Source organism: Stomoxys calcitrans, chromosome 1 (genome assembly GCF_963082655.1).
Source record: "Stomoxys calcitrans chromosome 1, idStoCalc2.1, whole genome shotgun sequence".
Lineage (NCBI taxonomy): Eukaryota > Metazoa > Arthropoda > Insecta > Diptera > Muscidae > Stomoxys > Stomoxys calcitrans.
The window spans coordinates 199,927,426-199,952,614 of NC_081552.1; the positions used below are offsets into that span (position 1 = coordinate 199,927,426).

Genomic DNA, 25,189 nt, shown 5'->3' on the forward strand with positions numbered 1-25,189 from the left:
ATCGGTCTAAAACCTGATATAATTGGTCTAAAACCAGAATTGTCGGTCTAAAACCAGAATTGTCGATTTTGGAGTAAAGATCAGCCAGAAGTTTTGCAATAGCTACCAATGCATCCAGAACAATTCACAGTTTGCTGGAGTTTATGAGCTGGTGGCATCATTGGACCGTACTTCTTCAAAGAAGATGCCAAGTGTAACGTAACTGTGAATGATGAGCGCTACTGTGGGATGATATCCAACGTTTTTTTGGCCAAAATGCAGGAGCTTGACTTGCATGACATGTGGTTTCAACAAGTCGGTGCCACATGCCACATAGCACGCGTAACAATGGACTTATTGAGAGGCGATTTCGTAGAATATTTTATTTCACATTCGGGACCAGTCAGTTGGTCGCCTAGATCGTGCGTTTAACACCTTTAGACTATTTTTTGTGGGGCTATGTTAAAGCTCATGTCTATACTGACAAGCCCGCTTAAATTGTCGCAGTGGAAGGCAACATTGAAGCATTTATTCGTGAGATGCCGGCCGAAATGTTGGAAAGGGTATGCCAAAATTAGACTAAGAGGAGCGACCATTTGAGGCGTAGTCACGGTCAACATTTGCATGAAATAATCTCCAAACAGTAAAGTATATGGACCGTACTATCGATTTGAATAAAGATTATATAATTTTTTCTGAATTTTATGTGGTTTAGCTCTTAAAAAGCCAATTATGACTGGAATCGGTTAATAGCTTGTTATAGCTCCAATAGCATAGCAAGTCTTGTCCATTATCCTTTGCTTGCCAGTAGAGAGATACACGGACAAAGGATGTGACAAATGCTCTCCATGGTGGAAGGTGTATAAGATTCAGCCCTGCCAAACTCATAACACATTTACTTCTTTAGACTACTATGCCTAGCTTGAATTGCCTAAAATGATTTTCTTTGCACTAAGAGCTACATCCAGTTTTTATTTGTTTTTCCTATCTCGTTCCAATCAGCAAAACAAAATATGATTTTTTCCCCAATTGAGAAAACGTCACTCCAACTGCTAAGAGATATTCTGGGGAACTGTTGTTTTTCTTCAAATTCAGATTGCGTTTTATATTTGTTTCGTATTTGAAGCATATTTGTAATGTTTTCTTTTCTTTTTTTTCTATTTTTCTTCCAATTTATCTTGAAACGAAAACAAAATAAACAACAATTCATAAATCTGAAATACCAAAGTCGTACTGACAAAAGACGGTGCCATACCGGCTCCAGCTCTAGGTGAGCAGAAATAACACAAAAAAAAAAAAAAACAAAAAAATAATAACTAATATTGCAACAAATTTTTCTCTAAATATTTGTTCTCTTAACATTTTGTTCTATCCCTTTCCGTTTGTGTGTGTGTATTTGTGTCTGTATGTTATGAGAATGCAAAAAACCCAACAAATGTTAATTGCACTGCAAGCAAAAAATACTTCAAATTTTTTTTTCTATAATTTAATTACATTGAATGCCATAAATAAACCTAGATGTCAATTAGAGATGTTTATGCTTGTGCCATGCTCTACTCGTGTTCTTTCCAATAACCATAATATTGCTAACAATATCCTTAATAGCACTTTCCTTACTATCGTCCTAGCAACGAATTTTGCAAGAGCAATTAAATTGTCCTTCCATGAACTAAACGAAAAATTTTATTGCCAACACAGCTATTGGCTATGTTCCTAAATCGTAATCCCAAACCAAATCCAAGCCCATATCATAGCACATGTGTACCTTCTTATGCCAGTTAATGTAACACTACATGCCATACTCATCTAGACATTAGGGTGTACTAAGAATATTGTTCTTCATAAAGCAAATAAATTTTAAAATCTGCTAAAAATTATAAAAATTAAGCCATGGTTTTCCTCAGAAGAATGTTCTATAAGGCTTTTCATCACCTGAATGCCAAATTCTGAACTTGTAGTAAATTCCCCCACAGCCTGTAATGCAAATTTCCTGAGAAGTTATGGAGACGAACGAACCATGTGTGAAGAAATTTACATCGTAAACGAAGATGCAAATGCAAATTTTGCCCAAGGAACAGGGGCAAACTTCTCACATATCAATGAGTGCAGTCCGATTCAAGTATTAAGCTCAATGATAAGGGGCCTTCTTTTTATAGCCGAGTCCGAACGGCGTGCCACAGTGCGACATCTCTTTGGAGAGAAGTTTTACATGGCATAGTACCTCACAAATGTCGCCTGCAATAGGAGGGGAAAACCACCGCAGAAAAAAATTTGTTGATGGTCTCGCCTGGATTCGAACCCAGGCGTTCAGCGTCATAGGCGAACATGCTAACCTCTGTGCTACGGTGGCCTACGTAGATACTTATACAATTTTGCTGAAGTTTTGCATTTACAGTGAATTCTTTGTATACGAGATCAACTTTGCATGAATTTGGCGTGTGATATATACCATTCAGCAGGGACGTAGCCAGAGGGGTGGGGGTCTTCGGGCAAGAGGCCCCCACCAAAATGAGTTTGTCTATAGAAAATTGTAAATAAAATTTATTCTGAACAAAAGTTCCATAAACATTTTTTATAATATCATATTTATAATATTCTACTAAGACAACATTTTGCTGAGGCCAGGGCCGCCTTAAAATTATTTTTCTTAAAAACAAAGTTGTAATGAAATTTTTATGAAAAACAAAATTTTAATGAAAGTTTTAGGTTAGGTTGAAAAGAGGGTGCAGATATTAATCCGCCACATGCCACTATGGACATACACCTAAGCCAGTAATCGGCTTGTTGTACGCTCTAAAAACTATAAAGTAACCTCTGAAAAGAAAATTTTAAGTTCGAAATTCCGTGCTACTTACAAAATCCCTAATTGTTTTCAATGCCACTCCTCTAAGTTGGTTCATGTCTGATATTGTGTCTCCACCTAGGTACCGGTATTTCTTGGATGCGAAAGCCGGGCAATGGCAAAGGAAATGCTCCAACGTCTCATCATCATCTTCCATGCATGTTCTACACATGCTATCACTTGCAGCACCGATTTTACATAAGTGAGCTCGTAGTCCTATGTGTCCAGTTATGATACCAATAGCTATACTGACCTCCTTCTTGCTTCCTTTCAGTAATAGCCTCCTCGTCTTCTCACGATCTGGACCCCCCCCCCATAGGATTTTCGCCGTCCTACCGACCGTTTCGCTGTTCCACAATGTTGCATGCGCATTTGTCGCCCACTCCCTTAACATGAACTGCGTCGACCCGAAAGGCTTCGGGTTAACCAAGTTTATTGACGGCAGACCTCTGGCCTTCACCGCCAAATCGTCTGCCCTTTCATTTCCCCTTATTCCGTTATGGCCCGGCACCCAAACGATGCGGATTTTGCCATCCTCAGAGAAGGCGTTAATCTCCTTCTTACACTACTAGACTGTTGGTGACCTTACCGTCCTAGTTGTTATTGCCCTTATGGCAATTTTACTGTCGGTAAAGATGTTCACACTCGACGTCCTCGCGTTAGCAACACACCACTCCCGCCTGCAGGACCGTATTATGGTCAGGCAGTCTAAAACAGATGTCAGTCCCTGGGTTTTCAATGTAAACCCCCAGGCCCACTCTGTCCTCTAGCCTAGATCCATCCGTGTAACATGATCTTCCAGATGGCAGCAGTGCCTCGCACTCGACTTCAAAGTTCATCTCAAGTATCCGATCTGAAACCTCTTCCCTTCCTTCCACGTTTCCTATCGTTGCCTCGATTATATTCCATCGACTCAGAATCACTTTCTGATTCGATTTAGCTATGTCCGTCTGTCTGTCTGTCCGTCTGTCCATGTTAATTTGTGTACAAAGTACAGGTCGCAGTTTTCATCCGATCGTCTTGAAATTTGTTACAGGCATGTTTTTCGGCCTAGAAGCGAAGCCTATTGAAATTAGAAAAAATCGGTTCAGATTTGGATATAGCTCCCATATATATGTTCGTCCGATTTGCAGTAATAATGCAATGAAATTGTCATTTGTAAACCGATTCCCTCGTTTTATTATGCTTATCTGTCCCAAACCACATTTTCCTAATATTTTTTCTATAGACAAATTTCAATAAATATTTTTATAGACAAAATTTTAACCCATTACGCCTGACCCTCGATTCCGTTGTCCGAGTGACGACGCGTGATTGACTGATTTACTGACTGATTAACGCCCAGCCGAAACGGCTAAAGCTAGAGTCATGAAATTTGGCACGAATGTGGATCATGGTTTTTGTGATATTCTTACGTTTAGGTACTAAAAAGTACGAAATGGTGACTTTTAACTCAGCATAAACGGATGGGGCTAGCATTATGAGTTTGGGCTCAAATTAAAGAGCGTCTCAAAAAAATAACACTTGGTGACAAAAAAAAAGTTCCAAAATAGAACAGTATGTGGGAAAAATGGTACATTTAGTACTGCAATTAGTACTTTTTGGTACCTTGTTTGTTAACTGAGCTAGAGCTTTGAATTTGGCAATCATAATTGACATGCCAAATGAGTTTTTGGACATTTTGAAACAAAAAAAAGTACCAAAAATAGTACTAATTAGGTGAATTTGCATAGGGCGAACGGGTAGAGCTAAAACTTCGAAATATGGCTAAATGATTGTTGTTATGAAATAAAGGAGGTTGATAGAAAAAATATGAAAAATAGTAATGGATATGGAAGAAACGTACCTTTAGTACCGTATTTGGTACCATTCCATACTTTCTTTACGGATTGAACTAGAGCTCTGAAATTTAACATGTAGATTCTACTAAGAAATATATGTTGGCTGACTGAGTAATTTTTAACAACTCATACATTTAGGTACCAGAAAGTAAAAAATAGCTTATTTACTTTTACGGTGAACGGAGAAGGGTAAAATTAAAAAAAATTGCTAAAAATGATCAATGTCTTGATAAAAATATACGATAAGGTTTACCAAATATGAAATGTTGGAATCGTGCCAGGAGGGGAATAAAAAGTACTTAAGTGCTGTAATTGGTACTATTTATTACTTTCTTTAAAGATTGAGCTACAGCTCTGAAATTTGGAATACAGTTACATCTAGGCACTGTGTACAGAGCGACTAGAAGATTTTTTGATATTCGTTCATTTTGGTACTAAAACGTACAAAGTGGCAGCTGTGGTGACTGAGCTATATCTATGAAATTAGCGAAGCAGGTACATCTTGGCAGTATGTAACGGATAACTAGAAGATTGTTTTGAAATATCTTCATTTAGGTACTAAAACGTGCAAAACTGTACTTTATTTACGGATTGAGCTGAAGATCTCAAAATTGCGATACAGTTACACCTTGATAATATTCATCGACCTACTAGAGGTTTTTTTTTTTAATTCGTTCATTTAGACACTAAATTTTTTCAAATGTTCTTTCTTTACGGATACAGTTACACCTTGACAGTATTTATCGGCCGAATAGAGGTTTTTTTTAATTCGTTCGTTTAGACACTAAACCTTTCAAAATGTTCTTTCTTTACGGATAAGGCTAAAGCTATTAAAATTGCGATACAGTAACATCTTGGTATTGGGTGTACCAGTATATTCACAATTTAGAGAATTTATATTGAAGTAACAATTTTTTCGAATATTTTGAATTTTAAAATTTTTTCAAAAAAAAATATTTTTATTCCTAAGCCCTTACAGCAAAAAATCATTTTCTTAATATTTTACGACCAGCTGGATTTCATGATTTAGGCATACAATAGAACCTGCTGTCAAAAAAACCATCAAATCCAACAAGACATAAAAAAACGGATTCCAGAAATCTCACTCCATTCCAAAATTTTGAGAAATCTTTTCGTTTGATTTTTGGGATATAAAAAATTGTTGACTTTTTTCCCACAAAACATGATGGGAAGAATTGTTGCAACTGGTCTCAGTCGTCTACTTTACGCCAGTCCAAATTTAATTGCGATACCTTTTTCCAAACGCGAGCTAGAATTTTTCAAAGGCAGCTCTGTTATTGGTTATTTTTCGTCGTTAATGTGAACCTGGGCACACAGGGCAGCAGTAAAACCGTTGCCTACCGTTCAAAGCCATTAATACATCTTCCAAAAGATATTTGCACTGTGTTGGCAATCGCGGTAAAATTCAGCTCTGACTTTATGACCAAATATCATCGCCGGCGTGTCATTTCCTGCACCCAGTAGCTACCACAATTAAAAAAAAAAAAAAAAATAAATACATAATTGAGGTATTTTTACCAATTTCACTGTAACAAGAATTTTGGCAATTTTAGATTTTGAAAAAATGTGGGAGGACCCCCCCCCCCCTCCAAAGAAAAAAAACCTGCCTACGTCCCTGCCATTCAGGTATACAAAATTTTAAGCTGAGTATTCCATTGCGTAATTAAAAAAGGTTCTGTGATAAATGTAGCTTCAGTGCAACTGTGATTAAATTGTTTTTGTATTATTATTTATCATAGCCAAACCGGGCCCGCTCCGCTACGCCTTTTTTAACTCTCTAATATCCCGTTAGGGTGGGGACACTTCGCCCTGAATGCGGATATCGAATTGGTACCATTGTAGCCTATGACGCTGAACGCGTTCGAATCCTGGCGAGAACATCGGACAAAGCGGTGTTTATCCCCTCTTAATGTTGGCGACATTTGCGAGGTACAATTTCATGCATGGTCATTTCAAAAATTTTCCCCAAAGCTGTGTCGCACAGCGGTACGCCGTTCGCACTCGGCTATAAAAAAAGGTCCCTTATCATTGAGTTTAAACTTGAATCGGAAAGCACTCATTGATGTGTGAGAATTTGCACCTTTCTCGATTCCTGGTGGTAATGTTCTCATATGATTAGGGATGGCACCTCAGACATTTCGACTCAATTATGGATAACAAATTCGTGCTGCACTTCCAAATCCCTTTAATTTGAGCCCCATATTGCCATGGCCGTTAAATATGAACCGCTTGGAGGGTACTTGAACCCAAATTTTAATACCACAATCGTTTTCTGGTCTCCAATACCTTTCATTTGATACCCTTATTGTGCCCATCGGACAAGTATCGGATATGGGTGGCGTTTTTAGGGTAAAGGGGAAGTTCCGCCTCCACCCGATATCTAAAAATTATATAGCCTATGTTCCCTTGCCGACAAACGTACACAATTTATGAAAATTTTAAGAAAATCGGTTCAGCCAAGTATCATTTAGTCATAATGGGTCTAATGGCGTTTTTGAGGGGTGGCGTGACCCCCTATACTTCGATCTGATTTTGTATGCCAGATTCGAAATCTACTACCGAATACCTTTCATTTGAGCCCCATATTAAAATGAACGTCCAATATGTCTGTTTGCGGGAGTTTTGGGGTTGGGCGGCCCGATGGGTACTTAGACTCAAGTTTTAATACCATATTCGTATTTTACTCACCAATACGTTTCATTTGATACCTATATTGTTCGGATCGGTCCACTTTTGATTTTGGGTTGTGTTTTTGTCATAAGGGGGAGGGTCCGTGCCCCTTCCGATAACGAACAATTATATAGCCAATGTTTCCTTCCAGACCAACCTACACAATATGCTAAAATTTCTAGAAAATCGGTTCTGCCGTTTTTCAGTCTATACGGAACAAATAAACCGAGCCCCATATATCCGTGATTGGCTAATGTGCCCATTTTGAGCGTTTTTTGTGGGGGTGACTCCCTATACTATGACATGTATTTGTATGCCAGATTCGTTATCTTCTCCCGCATACTTTTCATTTGATACCCATATTGTCCTTATCGGTCCAATTTTGATTCTGGGTGGTGTTTTTGGTGTAACGGTGGAGGGTCCGCCCTCTTCCGTTATCAACAAATTATTACGCCTATTCTTATTTCGTGATCATATTCGTAATCTTCTCTCGAATACCTTTCATTTGAGTCCCATATTGTCATGATGGTAAAATAAACCTATTTTAAGGGGTTTTGGGGCTGGGGCGGCCCCTCAGATACTTGAACCCTACTTTTATTAAAAAATTCGTACTCTACTCCTGAATACGTTTCATTTGAATCCCATATTGTCCCGATCGGTCCACTTTTATTTTTGGGTGGTACTTTTGAGGTAAGGGGGAGCGTCCGCCCCCTCTCGATATCAATACCAGTAACCAATAAATAATAATGCTAAAATAGTTAAAAATTTCTTATAGAAACGCTCTTGATAATGTTGGAAATACCTTTATAGCTTTTCTAAATACCTTGAGTTTACCACATATTTTCCTATTCGATCTATGTTTGAAGAAATTTACATCCAAACTAAGATATACAAATTTGATCAAATTTTACATTTACATGGAATTCTTTGAACCAGGTTAACTTTCCATAAATTTGGCATGTGATATCCACAATTTAGAATATACCAAGTTATAAGTTGAAAATTACTACTTTTTAATTAATTTTCATAAAATTCTTTGAGATTTTGTTTTTGTTGTTTCCATGCTAACAACATTCAGCAATACCAATTTTAAACTCTGTTCACAAGTCATGATAATCTCAATACCTTTTGCCATACTATTCGCATTTCGGCAGCAGCAGCAATCTGTAGGAGAAAATTCACATGAAGTCATATGAATACAAAAAACAGAAATTATATTCTGCTCCGTCATCGGCTTAATGCAATTTGCATTTCGTATCCTTTCTGTTGTTTTTACTCTTAACTTTTTGTTATTTTAATACTGCAGTATTTTCCAAGACAAGGAAAGACATGGAAAACAAACCAAGCCCAGCATACTCAGACAATAAAACTAAAGACCGTTGGGAAAAGGGATACCAAACTGGCTTCTGCATAACTTTGTAAGAGGACTGCTATATATGTTTCTGGTCTAGGCGACACTAAGTGCAGCCAGGTGCTGTCTGACATTTCCATTGCAAAGTTTGACGCTTTCTAGCCTAATCGTACTTATTACGTTGTGAAAAACTAGTTTAATGAGGTCGTCCAAAACCGGCCGTTGTACCAGAGAATATTGACGCCGTGCCTGAACTTATATAGCAAGCTAGAGGTTGTAACGTGGTTTTGTTGAAGGCTGAGGTAAGTTCAGTCGTCTCCAGGGTCAAACTAAGGACCCATAAACCTTAAGTGATAACACAAGTTAATTAGAATCGTTTTTGATAACCCCTTTTAGTGTAGAACTTCCAAAAGCTTAACCTAGAATCTTAAAAACTAGATTATGAAGTTTTGTAAAGATTGCTTGTAAAATTTCAGAATAGGTCCCCTTCTGCAAAGAAAGTACTAAAGTGCCAAGAATAACAATGCATCGAAAATTAAGTCGCCCCATATATATTTTCAAGGTATGTTTTAGAAACTATTTTGCACTTTTTGGTGCCAAGATATACGAATTTTGAATAGATCATTTAGCCACCCATTATATATTTCCTACATGTGTCTACATGCCAAATTTCAGACCTCTAGCTCCATCTGCAATGAAATTACTTAATGGTAACAATTACGGTACTAAATGTACGTTTCCTCCCTTTACGAGTACTATTTTTCCATTTTTTCTTTTCACCCTCATAATTTCCATTTTGGTACCATTTCGTACCTTTTTGGTCCTTTTTTTTAGTATCTAAATGTACAAATTTCCAAAAGTTTCATAGTCATCCACTTATGGGTGCCAAAGTGTACCTAAGTTCGAAAACTCAGAGCTCTAGCTCAATTAACAAAGAAAGTAGCCAGTAGTACCAATTGCTGTACTAAAGTACTATTTCTCCCACTTACGGTAGGATTTTCCAAAAATGTTTTCACCATACCTTGTTTTTTCTAAACGCTCTTTAACTTGAGCCCAAGAACACAATTCTAGCAAATATGTACCTTTCGTACTTTTTAGTACCAAAACGTACGAATATCTAAAAATCTAGCTTTATAACCCAAGACCAACATTCGTGCAAAGTTTCATGATTCTAGCTTTTTAGTCAGGCAGCAATCGGTCAGTCACGTAACTCTTTTATATAAGTAGATATGACAATCTCTTCGCCACGGGTGAACAGGTTGTCGTCTTCGACCCTTACTTATGAGCGCTCAGTTGTAGCGGCGTCTCTTGAAGGATGGCTGGATTTAGCTCGACAAAGAGGGCTTCGCAAATTCTAGGCCCCCTTATTAACGCTTTTTGTAGGTGCAGTTGCCGACGGCAGGCGATTTATAGTTGATCAGGAACTTTTGGTGGGCATTGAGGCGGGCTGGGTTGATGTAATCTCGACGGTGAGACCTTCACTAATTCAAGGCCCCCTTGGTGCTTTTGGTCAGTTTGGTTATCCTCGATTTATAGTTGATTGAGAACTTTCGGTGGGCTTGGTAGAAGGCGTCGGTTTTCAGTGTCGGCTTCGGATGGTGTTTGCGATAAGTAGAGGGCGTTTTATTTTCAGACTCCCGTTGTTAGCTAATTGGGCACTGGCCTGGCTGACCTCAGGATCGTCGTGTTCGGTGGGAGCCGGAAAACTGGTTGGCGGATACGATGACGACATCGGTGGTAGGCAAAGGCAAGTGCGCTCTATACCTATGGAGATATAATTTACATTCGGGATTTCATGTACCGCTACTACAAGGTCTACGGGAAAAACGATCATAAGTAGGGGAACATTCGTGACAACAACTATCTACGGCCGGCAATTCTATCTAAAGATGTAAGTGTATGTTTCATGTACCGCTACTACAAAGTCTACGGGATAAACGATCTTAAGTAGGGGAGGATTCGTGACAACAATTCCCTACGGCCGGCAATTCTATCTAAAGATGTAACTGGGCGCGGATGCGAGCTTAGCGTTGATACAACTAGGTTTGGATGCAAGCTAAGTGCGGATGCGAACTAAGCGCGGATGCGCGAGGGCTATTGGACCCGGGCCCTCCCCAAAATTCTATTTTTCGAATGCAAGCGCGTATACGTACTTATTATTGTTGTAGTTCTAAAATGACCCCCCCCCCCCCCCCAAAAAAAAAAAAAAAAAAAAATCCTGGCTATGTCCCTGTCCCGGATGAAGGGTATTTATTGTGTTCTCAAGACGTGGTTATTAACGCATCTCTAGCGGAGGAATGCATTAGGAAGAGGGAACTCCGCTGGTGCGGATGCGAACAGCTATGTGCGGAAGCGAAATAAGCGCGGATGCAACTAAGTGCGGATGCAGGCTAAGTGTTGTTGCAAACTAAGCGCGGATACGCGAGGGATATCGGACCCGGGCCCTACCCAAAATTAAATTTTTCGAATATTAGCGCGTATACGTACTTATTATTGTTTTGTATTTCTAATATGCCCCCTCCCCCACAAAAAAAATCCTGGCTACGTCCCTGTCCCTGAAGGGTATTTGTTGAGTTCTCAAGGCGTGGTTATTAATGCATCTCTACCGGAGGGATGCATTAGAAAGAGGGAACTCCGCTGGGAGTTCCACTGTTTTGTGGATCAGGTACTTCTGAAAAAAGGGTGATGATAGATGCCCACACGAAATCCATATCGCTTTCATTCTACTATTACTGATCACGTTCAGGAAAACCAAAGTTAAACTGTATTGGCATAAACCCCAGAAAGACTTTAGTTCGCACCATTCACTAGGATACGTAAACTGAGCGTTTTCAGGTTGCCTGTCTTAGATGACATAAGGTTCAGAAAGAAGGATTTGAAGTTCCACCGGATCATCGTTGGATGTGTGGCAACAAAGATTCGCCCTTAGGGTGAGGAAGAGGGAAACCTAACGTTACTCTACATTATGTTTCTTTAAATTAGGGAGCCATATATGCTTTTAACGTGTGTAAATCAGATCTTAGCGATGCTGATGGTACCGAAGACGAAATCGACGCGTGAGTGGCTGCCCCATCAGACAGTCACTATATATATGGACAGTTAGGTGGCTAGGAAAGCTCTGACATCGGGTTAGATCCAAACCAAATTTTCGAATTATGAGTAAGACTGTCAGGCACAAAGCTGCAGGCTTTCAAGGCCAGAATTCCCTGCCCCGTGCCAACTCTTTGGTAGGGTAGACGCTTTCTACTATGACTACGTGAATTGGGCGTGAGCTGATACTTTGAGTTCCTTATTCAGCCAGGGTGAATTAAAGTTTACCTATAGGAAAATCTTATTCAGCCAGGCTGAATTAAAGTTTACCTATAGGAAAACCTTATTCAGCCAGGCTGAATTAAAGTTTACCTATAGGAAAACCTTATTCAGCCAGGCTGAATTAAAGTTTACCTATAGGAAAACCTTATTCAGCCAGGCTGAATTAAAGTTTACCTATAGGAAAACCTTATTCAGCCAGGCTGAATTAAAGTTTACCTATAGGAAAACCTTATTCAGCCAGGCTGAATTAAAGTTTACCTATAGGAAAACCTTATTCAGCCAGGCTGAATTAAAGTTTACCTATAGGAAAACCTTATTCAGCCAGGCTGAATTAAAGTTTACCTATAGGAAAACCTTATTCAGCCAGGCTGAATTAAAGTTTACCTATAGGAAAACCTTATTCAGCCAGACTGAATTAAAGTTTACCTATAGGAAAATCTTATTCAGCCAGCCTGAATTAAAGTTTACCCAAAACTTTTTACCCTTTTTTAACTTTTTCCGTTTCGTTTATTGTATATATGTATATATCAGAGCTCTTGTGTGCTTTTTTGCGATTGCGTTTGTAAGGACAAAGAACACCCCAGCCTTGCCTGGTAGAGAATTGGTTAAAACAAACATTTTTATGACATTGCTTGAGTTCTTTTGAAAGTCAAATCTTTCTTCGTGTGCGAATAAACTTGACAGTTGTATTTGTTTTTTGCTGTTTGATGTTTTCTTTCAAGTGTGTTATTGTTATTCTTTGGATACAAAGGATTGACATATTATATTGTGCAAATGCAGATGGTATGTCTTGTTAATTTAATATTTGTTTTTAATAATATGGGTAAACTTTATTTCACTGTTTTTATCAATTTTAAAGCCATTCTCAATATAAAACTTATAGTTGAAAAAACATTGATCAGGAAATTTTAAATATTTAAACAGAATAAAACTTGGGTTTTCCTGCACATTCTCTGTCGCTACTGTGTTATTACAAAGGACTTAAATTGTCTAAGAGAGTATTCGAAAAAGTCTAACGCTTAACCTTAGCTGCATAATCAATTTTAGTTCTCCATTCTATGTCACTGAACTGCTTCAAGTCTGGTATCGTATCCAAGTCAAAGTGTCGAAGGAAATGCTTCAACGTTCTCGTCGGACTTATAAAACTTTCACTTGCCCGACCTATTCTGCAAAGATGTGCCTGTTTCCCTATATGTTAACACTGAAATAGATGTTGTCAAAGCTTTTAAGACTAGAGCCAAAGATCAGCAATGTAAATTAAGGATGTCCAATTTTCCAATTTATTAGGGAAACAATTCCGTTGGTGAAAAATTGTTTACTTGATATTAAGGAGTTGTTATCTTAAATGGTAGACTTTTCGTCTTATCATTAAAGAAACGAACTGACGAAATGTCTGTAAGAAATAACAAAAGGAAAGTTGTTTCCTTTGTATATAGCGTCTAATGTTTAAAGTTAGCAACTCTATTTTAGAGATTAGCTTCTTTGGCTTCAAATTATTGCCAGTATCCTTCGATCAAGGAAAAAATCGTTAATAATCTGCACCGTTTCTTTTGTGCGTAAGATACGAAAAACCCTGCTGATGCCCTTCTTCTCTCATGGGATTTTTCGTTGTATTTGCCACTGTTTTACTGCTATGCAGTGTTCGGGCTTTCATCGTCCACGATCTTAACTAGGCGTTTTCCAAGTCTATTGATGGCAATCTCCCATGTTGTTGTCATGTCATGTCCATGTTGTTGCCATGTCATGTCCATGTTGTTGGCATGTCATGTCATGTTCATGCTGTTGCCATCGGATGTTATCATCCCCATCAAGCCATCCTTTGGATCTGGTAGATGGATTTTGAAGCGTCTACTAGACCGTAACACCATATATGTCTGACAACGCATGGCATTTGGGTTCCAAAACATTTGCCAATGGCCCTCTTGCAGATGTGTAGTAAAAGAGTTGAGTGTTGGATTTAAGGTTATTTTTCCTGCATTATGCGATTTCAATAAATGGAACATTTTCTTCCCTCGCAGAATACAGGTGCCATAGATGTTAGGTTAGGTTAGGTTAGGTAAGAGTGGTAGTCCTTTACAGACTCACTTAGACAATTTTAAGTCCATTGTGATATCACAGTAGCGACAGACCAAGGCTTCTGGCGGGAATCGAACCCACGTCCCCTGCACTGGTAATCCAAGGCGGGGTTTGAATCCAGGCGTTCGGGTTCAATGTGGTCTCCACCATATTACAGCTGCTTAAGTTATATAATTCAAATGCTATATTGCAAATACTTTCTGTGTTTTATTTTAGTCCCTGCCAGTGCAATTCAGATGTTCTGGATAGAAGTTTAGTGCAACGTTGTTATTGTTGTTGTAGCAGTTTCTCGTGTTCTATCTATCGTATGCTTGATTCTGTTGAGTGTCAAGATCCAGGAACTCTGCGACTAAGATGGGGTGGGAGCTGGGTCTGAGTCGAGTGGGTCTGGCTGGGCTGTTAAACGGGTGACGTGTATCGTGCGGTCCCTGGTCACAATCGGTACATACATCTTGCACGTCGGCATCAATCCTTGCTCTGTGGGAGTTGAGGCGGCTGCATCTGCCGGAACTTAATTGAGCCAGAATTACTCTGGTTTGACGGGGGAGATAAATTTCTTCAGATGGAATAGCGGGCGGTTGTTCTCCAAGGAGTACATTCACCCGGTAGCTATTTACCGCCTCTGCTACCGTGTCTGCATGAATGTTGTCTAGACCCGCTTGATGTGCCGCTTAGTGTAGACGTTCTCTCTCGTAGCGAAGAACTTCACGCTCTAGAACATGCAAATCTACCTTAAGGCTTCTGGGCAGTGGATATCTATCCACAAGATGATGATTTGGGTGGTCACAGAGAGGGCGGCATTCTGACAGATCTGAATATTATTCCACTGCGTGTCACAAAGCTTACATACTAACCTCCTAAGACCATCGTAGCGCAGAGGTTAGCATGTCCGCCTATGATGCCGAAGGGCTAGGTTTGAATCCTGGCGAGACCATCAGAAAATTTTTTCAGCGGTGGTTTTCCCCTCCTAATGCTAGCAACATTTGTAAGGTACTATGTCATGTAAAACTTCTCTCCAAAAAGGTGCCGCACACCGCCACGCCGTTCGGACTCGGCTATAAGAAGAAGGCGCCTTATCATTGAGCTTAAACTTCAATCGGACTGCACTCATTGATATGCGAGAAGTTTGCCCCTGTTCCGTCTTATCCCCAAATTCCACAAATGACTGACGACCACACAGATAATTCGCGACTCAGCGTTTCAGGCCTGGCTGGAGGGACGTGTTGGCGATGCTCTCAATAAGTTTGGCATGGCTGACCGTGTCGAATGCCTTCGATAGGTCCTGTTCCACCAGAACCGTCCTATCACATGGCCTGGGCTGATTGAAGCCACGGCAAATGTGTGTGGTGATGGCATGCAAAGAAGTTATTGTGATATGCAGTCTTCGAAATCCATGTTGATGCTCGGCGAATGGAAATTCTCCTACGAGGCTCGGGAGGAGTAATACCTCAAGCGTCTTTGCTACTGGTGAGAGGAGGGAGATCGTTCTGTACGACTCCCCTAAAACTCGGATCCTTTCCGGGCTTCAGTAGTGGGATCACTATGCCCATTTTCCAGACATCGGGAACTATAAGAGTGTTCAAAGACAGGCTGAGGACAGTAGTAAGATGCTCAATTCTTGCTAAATCCAGATTCTTCAGCACCATTGTAGAGATTCCGTCGGAGCCCAACGCTTTGGATGATTTGGCGTCACGGATAACATTCGTAACTTCGGCCACGGCTCAGCTCAGAGACCACGAATACGGTGAATGGCTCTCCTCCTTGCCCTGTCTTTCTCGGGATGCCCAATAAATTGACGGTTGAACAACCTCTCTTGGGATCAGTCACGGTTACGTTGCCAAAAGTGACCGAAGTCCTGTCATCCCGTCTACCAGGGTTCGGGAGTGACTTAACAGTAGACCACAGCTTTTCTAAACTGGTACCTAAATTACATTGCTCCAAGTGTTCCAGCCACAAATTCCGCCCATGTTCATTGACTCCCCTTTTTATTTCCAGATTCAGCTCGCTGATTCTGGGATTAGTGGGGTCTGTACAATGAATCCCATCACGCTCGTCTTCGAGTACCACTGCCTGCGCCGGGAAATTGGGCCGCACTTGGGGTATTCGACCTTCTGGTATAAAGCGAGCGGCTGCTGCTTTAATGATGTCTCGGAATTTCCTCTAGATAACTGGCACATCCGAGCGGGGTGTCAGTTCACTGAAGCGGCGATTGGTGTACTCTCTGAAACGTCCGGCGCTCAGAGGTTATGAAGTCGGGTGGTCAGTCGATGGCGAGAATTATGGGGAGGTGGTCTGACCCCAAAGAGATGACGGCTTGTCAGGATACGTCACTCAGGAGATCAAAGTTGTCCTGAATAGTTATCGAAAACATGCCATAACAGATAATAATAACCGATTAACCATCATTTGCACTTTATAGTACTAAAATAAAACACAGCAATCATAAAAGAAGGCGTAAGGGTCTAAGACCAACTCCTAATTCTAACATATTTCGGTCCAATTAAAAAAATGATTGAAACAAATAATTTTCTAATTGATAAAGAAAAAAATTTCAATCACATATTTTGCTGAAATTCTTTTCAGATTTGATTAAAAAATGTATGGCATCAATTAATTTTTTAATTGAAAACTAAAAAAATTTTAATGATCGAACAACTTTTTTAGCCATATTCAGTTTGAGTATCGGGGCCCTTAGCACAACTTTCTTTTTTAAATTTCAGCGACATCTGATAAAAGTGCGCCTGTTACGGGCTTAAGACCCTTCATTGCCAAATCGGTCTATATGACAGCTATATCCAAAATAAAGTACGATTGGGCTCATTTAAGGGACTTAACCTGCGTATAGAACAAATACGAGCCTGGGCAAATTTTCAACTCAATATCTTAATTTTTAAGGACTGTAGCGTGATTACAACCGATGGACATATGGACGGACGGACACACAAACGGACATCATTAAATCGCCTGAGAGTTTTGCGATGATCCGAAATATATATACCTTATAGGGTCGGATATGAATATTTCGATGTTTCGCAAGCGGAATGACTAAATGAATATAGTGGTGGGTGAAATAATTGAATCAATTAATTTGTTAATTGAAAACGATTTTATTTTCGTTGTTTCATTAATCTGCCAAAGAGAAGGGATACAGTCAGTCCGTATGTCTCCCCTTTGGGAGATTAATGAAGAATATGCGAAATCAATGACCAAGCCATAGTAGGCACGGATTGTATTTTCAATTACATTTTTAATTGAGATTTTTTTGCGATTCGATATTTGACATTCTTGTGGTCAAGGTACAGATCGCATTTGTTGTTCGATTATCATAAGATTTTGCACAAGTCACTTCTTGGTCCAAGGACGATCGCCATTGATTTTGAACAAAATCGGTTCAGATTTAGATCTAGCTCCCATATATATATATATTTCATCCGATACGACCTTTTAAGGCTCTATTAGCCATTATTTTGTTATGATATTTGCAAAAATTTGCAAAAAAAAAATGGTTCTTTCTAATGTTTCAACATGTGGGTGTAATTTTATCAAAATCGGTTCAGTTTTAGATATATCTTTTATCCGATATGACATTTTTAGGCTCTAGAAGCCATAATTTTCCGATCTTTACAAAATTTAGCTCAAGGCGTTCTATTTAACGTTCCAAAATGTGTGCATGATTTTATAAAAATAGTTTCCCATATAGATATTTCATCCGAAACGACATTTTAAGGCCCTAGTAACCATCATTTTAGTCCGATTTGACCCCTTGCTTCCCTGGACGCCTTAAGTTTTGTCCGATTTAGCAAAACATTTGCCCATAGTATTCTATTATAACTTCCAACAACTGTACCAAGTACAATCCAAATCGGTCTATAACCTGATATAGCTCCCATATAAACCGATCTCCCGATTTGACTTCTTGAGCTCCTGGAAGCGGCAATTTTTGTCCGATTTAGCTATAATTTTGCACGCAATGTTTTGTTAGGACTTCCAACAAGTACTTCGGTATATATATATACCTGATATAGCTTCCATATAAACCGTTCTGCCGATTTGCGTTCTGCCAATATGATTTGCGGCTTGACAAGCCACAATTTTTGCCCGATTTGGTTGTGATGTACTGTTACGATTTCCAACAACTGTGCAAAGTACGGTCCAATTCAGACCATAACCTGATATAGCTCCCATCTCTCGATTATCCTTTTTCGTTTCCTGGAAGCTTTAATTTTTTGCTGCTTTGACAGAATTTTGGTATATAGAATAAAATTATGCACTTCCACCTAATTTAGTTTGTATTCATTTTAGCGGAATCCATGGTGGTAGGTTACCAAGATCCGGCCCCGCTGAACTTGGCACGCGTTTACTTGTTTATATTAACCATCCAAAGAGAAGGGATACTGCAAATGCAGAGATTTGAGTGAAATTTCCCTTGTGATGTTCTGTTACGATTTCCAACAACTATGCAAAGTACGGTCCTAATCAGACCATAACCTGATATAGCTCCCATCTCTCGATTATCCTTTTTCGTTTCCCAGAATCTTTAATTTTCAGCCCCGCTGAACATAGCACGCTTTTACTTGTTTCCATTAACCATCCAAAGAGGAGGGATACAGCAGATACTGATACAGTATCTCTCTCCTTTGGGAGTTTAATGAAGAATATATGAGATCAATGAGCAAGCCATAGAAGACCATCATAACGGATTTTATTTTCAGTTGAATTTTTTTTTTTCTGTGTCCATATTTTCCATAAATTCACTTACTTCTCTTATGTATAGTATCATAAAAGATGTGGCAGCTAGATAATTGTGTTATATATTTTTGGGGGAAATTTTAAACTTTTCAAGGTACAACATGATTCGAAACATTTAAATGTTATGGAATTGATAAAACGATACATAACATAGGGGTATGTTGCTCTATTTTGGGTTCAGCGTTTTGCTGCTTTATCGACTTGTGTGAAGATATGTATGGGTTATTGTTATGCCCCTAAAAATATGCAATATTTTAAAATACATTTGCATTAAAACCTTAAGTATATGCTATAGCTAGTACTTTAACATAACTTTTTGATTACATGTGCTGTTGAATGGTTATATTTGCTTGAGTTATTCCCCCGCTTAATACCCTTTGAAGTTTCCTTATGGCATGAAGAAAATTTCCGATTTCCACACGCACTCTTCTTTTCTCTCTCCATCCTACCCCCCATCCACCCAATGTTTGCTATGACTTGAACTATGAATTTGTCATAACTAATTGTTATCCTTGTTAACCCACCTTGTGTTTAACCCGAAATGCATGATGCATAACAACTTTGAGCATGTCTATGAGAATAAATAAATAAGCATAATCATTAAATACTGTCTATTGAATAACTATACATGTGTGTGTACAAAAAAAAAATTATTTAAATAGTTTTGCATATACCATTATATTTAGATTTGTCCATGTATTTTGATAAATTTACTAAAATAGAATTTCTTCTTTTATCTTTTTTTTTTTTTGTTTAATCTTTTTGCTATACCAAACTGTTTTGTTGTTAATGATGATGATGATGATGATAATAATAATGATGATGATGATGATGATGATATTGTTAAACTGCTTTTGATGCCTGCTGCCTGAAATGCCACTCACATCCATATCAAATTATCAAAAATTGCTCCTCAATTGCCCTGTGCTGCCGCCGCCGCCGCACCGCGCCGCACTGCGCCGCGCCGTCATCATACAACTCTTCTGCTGTTCAACGGCTGCGTTTTTTCTGATGTGGCATGACAAATGATATGCCAAAAACATAAAATACGCAAACTTCAAAACATGAAAAAAACATTTTTTAATCCTCGTTCAAATATCAATCTGGATTACATGAACGTTATCCATCACCATCAATAAAAATGCCCAACAATACCACAACCACCACCACCACCACCATCATCAACACCACCCTCACCCACCATGCTCTGCCACCACCCTCAACTATAAAACTTTGCAAATGACATGGGCGAAACGCGTACCTGCCAATGCCCATACAGTTTGTGTACAATGGCCAGAAGGTAAGTTTCGTTGTATGTTTGTTCTTTTACATGTTCTCTTTTTAGTTTTTTTTTTTTTTATTATATTTGTGTTTTCTCTATGGGTAATGCCTTTGAAAAGGAAAAACAAATAATATAAATTTTTAATGAACCAATATATGTTTTTTTTTTTATCCTTTAAATAATATTTTTATACTTTAAATAATATTATATATATGGATTAATTTTGTTTTTTTTTTTGCAACATTTTGTTAATGAAATATTTACATTGAAAATTTCATATATTTTATGCAAATATGTTTATGTTTCACACCAAGTGTACAACTTCTGTGACACACAAGAAACCCAAATACCATCCGACCATCATACGACAAATAAATATAATAAATAATTAATAAAAAACGAGACGAGAACAAATTACTGTACAAATACAAATGCACAAGCATTGCGCATTATTTGTTCTTGTATTTTTCAGAACTGAAAACAAAGACCATGTTTATATTATGCCTTAATTATTGTCATATGTATGCATAATAAATATCAATCAATGACACTGACATTTATAACAAACAAAATTAAAATAATTAAATACTATAAAACAAAAGGTGCTCTATCTTTTCTTCTATTCATGGTTACACACAATAAAATTAAAAATAAAATTAAAATCAACATAAATAAAATCGTTTAAGTTTTTAACTCTCATTGTTTAATATACATAAAATGATAAATTTCTTTTTTGTTTAATTTTCATTAAAAACAAAAAAAAAACAACAACAAATTGTTAAATCAATTGTCATTTAAATAACTCTAAAAAAAAAAATCAATTATTTGTTAATAGCATATTAATATAACATAAAAACTCACACATATATATATATTTTTTATTATATAAAAAAGCAAAAAATTAAATACCATATGAATCTACATATTATTCTGTATTGTATAACCAATTGTATTTATTTATCTAATTAACCAGAAGCAATCAATAATCGTTTAACAATTACTTTTTTGCCTAATAGATTAGCAAATAAAGAGAAATGTGAGTAAGGATATGGGCGTAGCTGAATCTTGAATGCCTATTGCAAATGCAAATTTTGCCCATGAACATTCCACCGAGAAACAGGGGCAAACTTCTCACATAGCAATGAGGCCTCCTTTTTATAGCCGAGTCCGATAAGTCCGAGTCAATAAGTGCTGTCCGATTCAAGTTTAAGCTCAATAATAAGAGGCCTCCTTTTTATAGCCGAATTCGAACGGCGTGCCGCTGTGCGACACCTCCTTGGAGAGAACTTTTACATGGCATAGTTGCTCACAAATGTTGCCAGCATTAGGAGGGGAAAACCACCGCTGAACATTTTTTCTAATGATCTCGCCAGGATTCGAACGCAGGCGTTCTGCGTCATAGGCGGACATGAATCAGCGCTATGGTGGCCTCCCTATTACCAAGGATTATTTAAGTTATTTTCTAACTGGTGATTTTTTTTTTAAGCTATATGAAAGTTTTTCCAAAAACAAAAAGCAGTAAGAATGGACAAAAGTCGGGCGTTGACGACTGTATAATACCCTACACCTACCCTATAACACTAATGTGGGAGATATTGGGTTGCCCAAAAAGTAATTGCGGATTTTTCATATAGTCGGCGTTGACAAATTTTTTCACAGCTTGTGACTCTGTAATTGCATTCTTTCTTCTGTCAATTATCAGCTGTTACTTTTAGCTTGCTTTAGAAAAAAAGTGTAAAAAAAAAGTATATTTGATTAAAGTTCATTCTAAGTTTTATTAAAAATGCATTTACTTTCTTTTAAAAAATCCGCAATTACTTTTTGGGCAACCCAATATATGCGCTTCTGAACCAATTTTGATGGATCTCGGCGGATATTTAGGTTAGGTTGAAAAGAGGGTGCAGCTATTAATCCGCCCCATGCCACTATGGACATACGCCGGCTTGTTGTGCGCTGCTCTAAAAACTATAAAGTAACCTCTAAAAAGAAAATTTGTATCATAGATGCGTTTTCGCAATTAAATACTATTTAAATACAACATACCAACGCACGGCCCTTGAAGCCATCACACCTAATATGGTTGAAAAGTCTTCTAACCAAAGACGAAACGCGTCCCATAGTGGTTGGTGTGTGTTGCTACCTTTGGCTTTCCTTTTCCATTTGCATTTTCGATCATTCAGCTCGTCTCGAAAGAGAAACAAACAAAGAAAATTTTAAGTTAGGAATTCCCTGTTACTTACATAATCCCTAATTGTTTTCAATACCATTCTCCTAAGTTGGTTCATGTCTGATATTGTGTCTCCACCTCCGCCGGGCAATGACAAAGGAAATGCTGCAACCTCTGCACATGCTATCACTTGCAGCAGCGATCTTACATAAGTGAGCTCGTAGTCCTATGTGTACCGTTATGATACCAATAGCTATACTGACCTCCTTCTTGCTTCCCATCAGTAATAGCCTCCTCGTCTTCTCACCATCTGGATCCCCCCATAGGATTTTCGCCGTCCTACCGACCGTTTCGCTGTTCCACAATGTTGCATGCGCATTCGTCGCCCACTCCCTTAACACGGACGGCGTCGACCCGAAAGGCTTCGGGTTAACCAAGTTTATTGACGGCAGTCCTCTGGCCATCACCGCCAAATCATCTGCCCACTCATTTCCCCTTACTCCGTTATGGACCGGCACCCAAACGATGTGGATTTTGCCATCTTCAGAGAAGACGTTAAACTCCTTCTTACACTGCAAGACTGTTGGTGACCTTACCGTCCTGGTTGTTATTGCCCTTATGGCCAGTTTACTGTCGGTAAAGATGTTCACACTCGACGTCCTCGCGTTAGCAACACACCACATTACGCATTCCGTGATCGCCAGGATCTCTGCCTGCAGAACCGTATTATGGTCAGGCAGTCTAAAACAGAGGTCAGTCCTTGGGTTTTCAATGTTAACCCCCAGGTCCACTCGGTCCTCTAGCTTTGATTCATCCGTGTAACCTGATCTTCCTGATGGGAATACTGGGGTTCTGTCAATCCAAGACTGTGCCGATGGCAGCAGTGCCTCGCACTCGACTTCAAGGTTCATCTCAGGCATCCGATAGGAAACCTCTCCCCTTCCTTCCAGGTTTCTTATCGTCGCCTCGATTATACCGCGATGGGCTGCTCCAATCCTCAATCCAATTGTGGATGGGTTCTCATCATCAAGACTCTGCCCTTTCCCCTTCCCTTTTTCTTGTTTTCATTGACGATCTATTGGGTCAGACTTCGAATCCAGTCTACTCATTTGCCAATGACAGTAGTCTGTGTCATTCATATTCCTACGGCCATAGGCCCAGTCCTCAAAAAATTGTGGACAGGAGGCGCATTATGGATGAGACGCTCTGCCAGGATTTGTTGGGCATTTCCGAGTGGGGTAGAATGAACAGAGTAGACTTTAACGCAGTGCTGTTTCTTGTCTCACAAGCGATTCGACGGTATAGATACCGAACAGTCAGATGCTCTTGATGTTCTGGGCATGAAGATACAATGTGATGTCCGTTGGTCAAAACACGTATTCGAAGTGTCGAAAGAAGCATTCAAGTGTTTGGGTTTTTTTTAAGCGATGCAAGAAATATTTCACCTCTTCTGATCTTATCAATATCTATATTACCTACATCAGGCCGAGGATGGAATATAACTCTCATATATGGGCAGGAGCTCCGAAATCATCCTTGGGGCTACTTGACCGGGTTCAACGGAGAGCGATGGTGTTGATTGGGAACAGTAGGGTATCCAACTCTATTGCTTCTCTTGAACATCGTCGGAATGTGGGTACCGTTGTATTGCTCTATCGTTATTTTCGTGTGGCGTGTGTTCCAGGGATATTCATCTTCTTATCCCTGACGTTAGGATGTTCCCCAGGAATACAAGACTTGCCAGGAACTCACACCCGTTTGTAATTGATTGGCAAGTCGACCGAACCATGCATTGGCGAGAAATTTCATTTTTCGCCCGAACCATTCGTATGTGGAATTGACTTCCGGCTAATGTCTTTCCCACCGACATTATATATGACATGTCTGACAGCTTTAGGGTTTTTTTTTGTATTACCTGACGCAGTTCGCCTATAAACGGCGATTTGACTTTCAAAGCCCATATGGGCATCAAATCGTGGTCAATTTATAGCCTTCAAGTTAAGCTGCTTATGTCCTTGCTAAGGAATTCTCTGACAAAAATTATCTTTCATTTATGGAAATTTTATTTTAAAACAATGTGACAGAATTTAGAATATTGATTGCTTCAAACTATAAATTTAAGGCCCTATCTGTTATTTAAAAGTAAAATATTTTTATTTAAATATATTTTTTTTATTAACTTTAATTATATGATTTTTTTTTAATTTCTATTCTCTTACTTACTATTATGTGAAATGTATAAAGGACATAATTTCGATTGCAAAATGAACCATTTAACCAATTTGACTTTTGTGGTAGGTCCCCTTGTAATATGAGAAAAGTCTTCCTAATTTTTTTCTGTTTCATGTGTTTTCCGTTTCCGTTTGTTTGGTGACAAAACAAATTGTCCTTTTGAGTCACTTACCAATAGTTTAGTCTTTCAGTGATTGTCTTTTGTCAGGAATGGTTTTGTTAGAGTTTTCTTTTGGTCATGATAACAAATATGTATGTATATGCTATATTTCATATGAATAATATATTGCTATATAAGCTAAGTACGATATATAATCGTAGTTTAAGATAATATATGAACTAAAACACACAAAAAAAAAATCAAGACCCATTTATAGTGAAAATTTTCAACAAGAAAAACTTTTCAGAAGAATTTATTAGCCTTTCCAGGCAAACTAAATAGTGACTTTGAAAATTTGTTAACCAAAAAAATTGCATATTTGTCCATGAACACTCCACTAAGGAACAGGGGCAAACTTTTCCCATATCAATGAGTGCTCTCCGATTCAAGTTTGAACTTAAAATTTCATTGAGAAATTGGTCTTGATTTTTTTTTGTGCCTTATTTAACCCAAGAAGAAATGACTCCATGCAACTTTGACTTTTCAACAGCATAATGTTCGAAGTAT

The 25,189-nt window shown here is 38.6% G+C and overlaps 1 protein-coding gene across 8 annotated transcripts in view; it reads left to right on the plus strand.

Annotated features, from left to right (window-relative positions):
• LOC106083888 (RNA binding protein fox-1 homolog 2) overlaps positions 1-25,189 on the plus strand; it is a 776,024-nt gene that overhangs the window by 676,648 nt on the left and 74,187 nt on the right. For 4 of the 8 annotated variants that reach the window (XM_059370360.1, XM_059370351.1, XM_059370355.1 and 1 more), the window contains exons 7-8: positions 1,208-1,249; positions 20,121-20,141. In XM_059370360.1, the coding sequence (XP_059226343.1) occupies positions 1,208-1,249; positions 20,121-20,141 (63 nt within the window). The remainder of the gene's footprint in view (positions 1-1,207; positions 1,250-20,120; positions 20,142-25,189) is intronic. The other 4 variants (XM_059370365.1, XM_059370353.1, XM_059370371.1 and 1 more) reach the window with 1 other exon arrangement.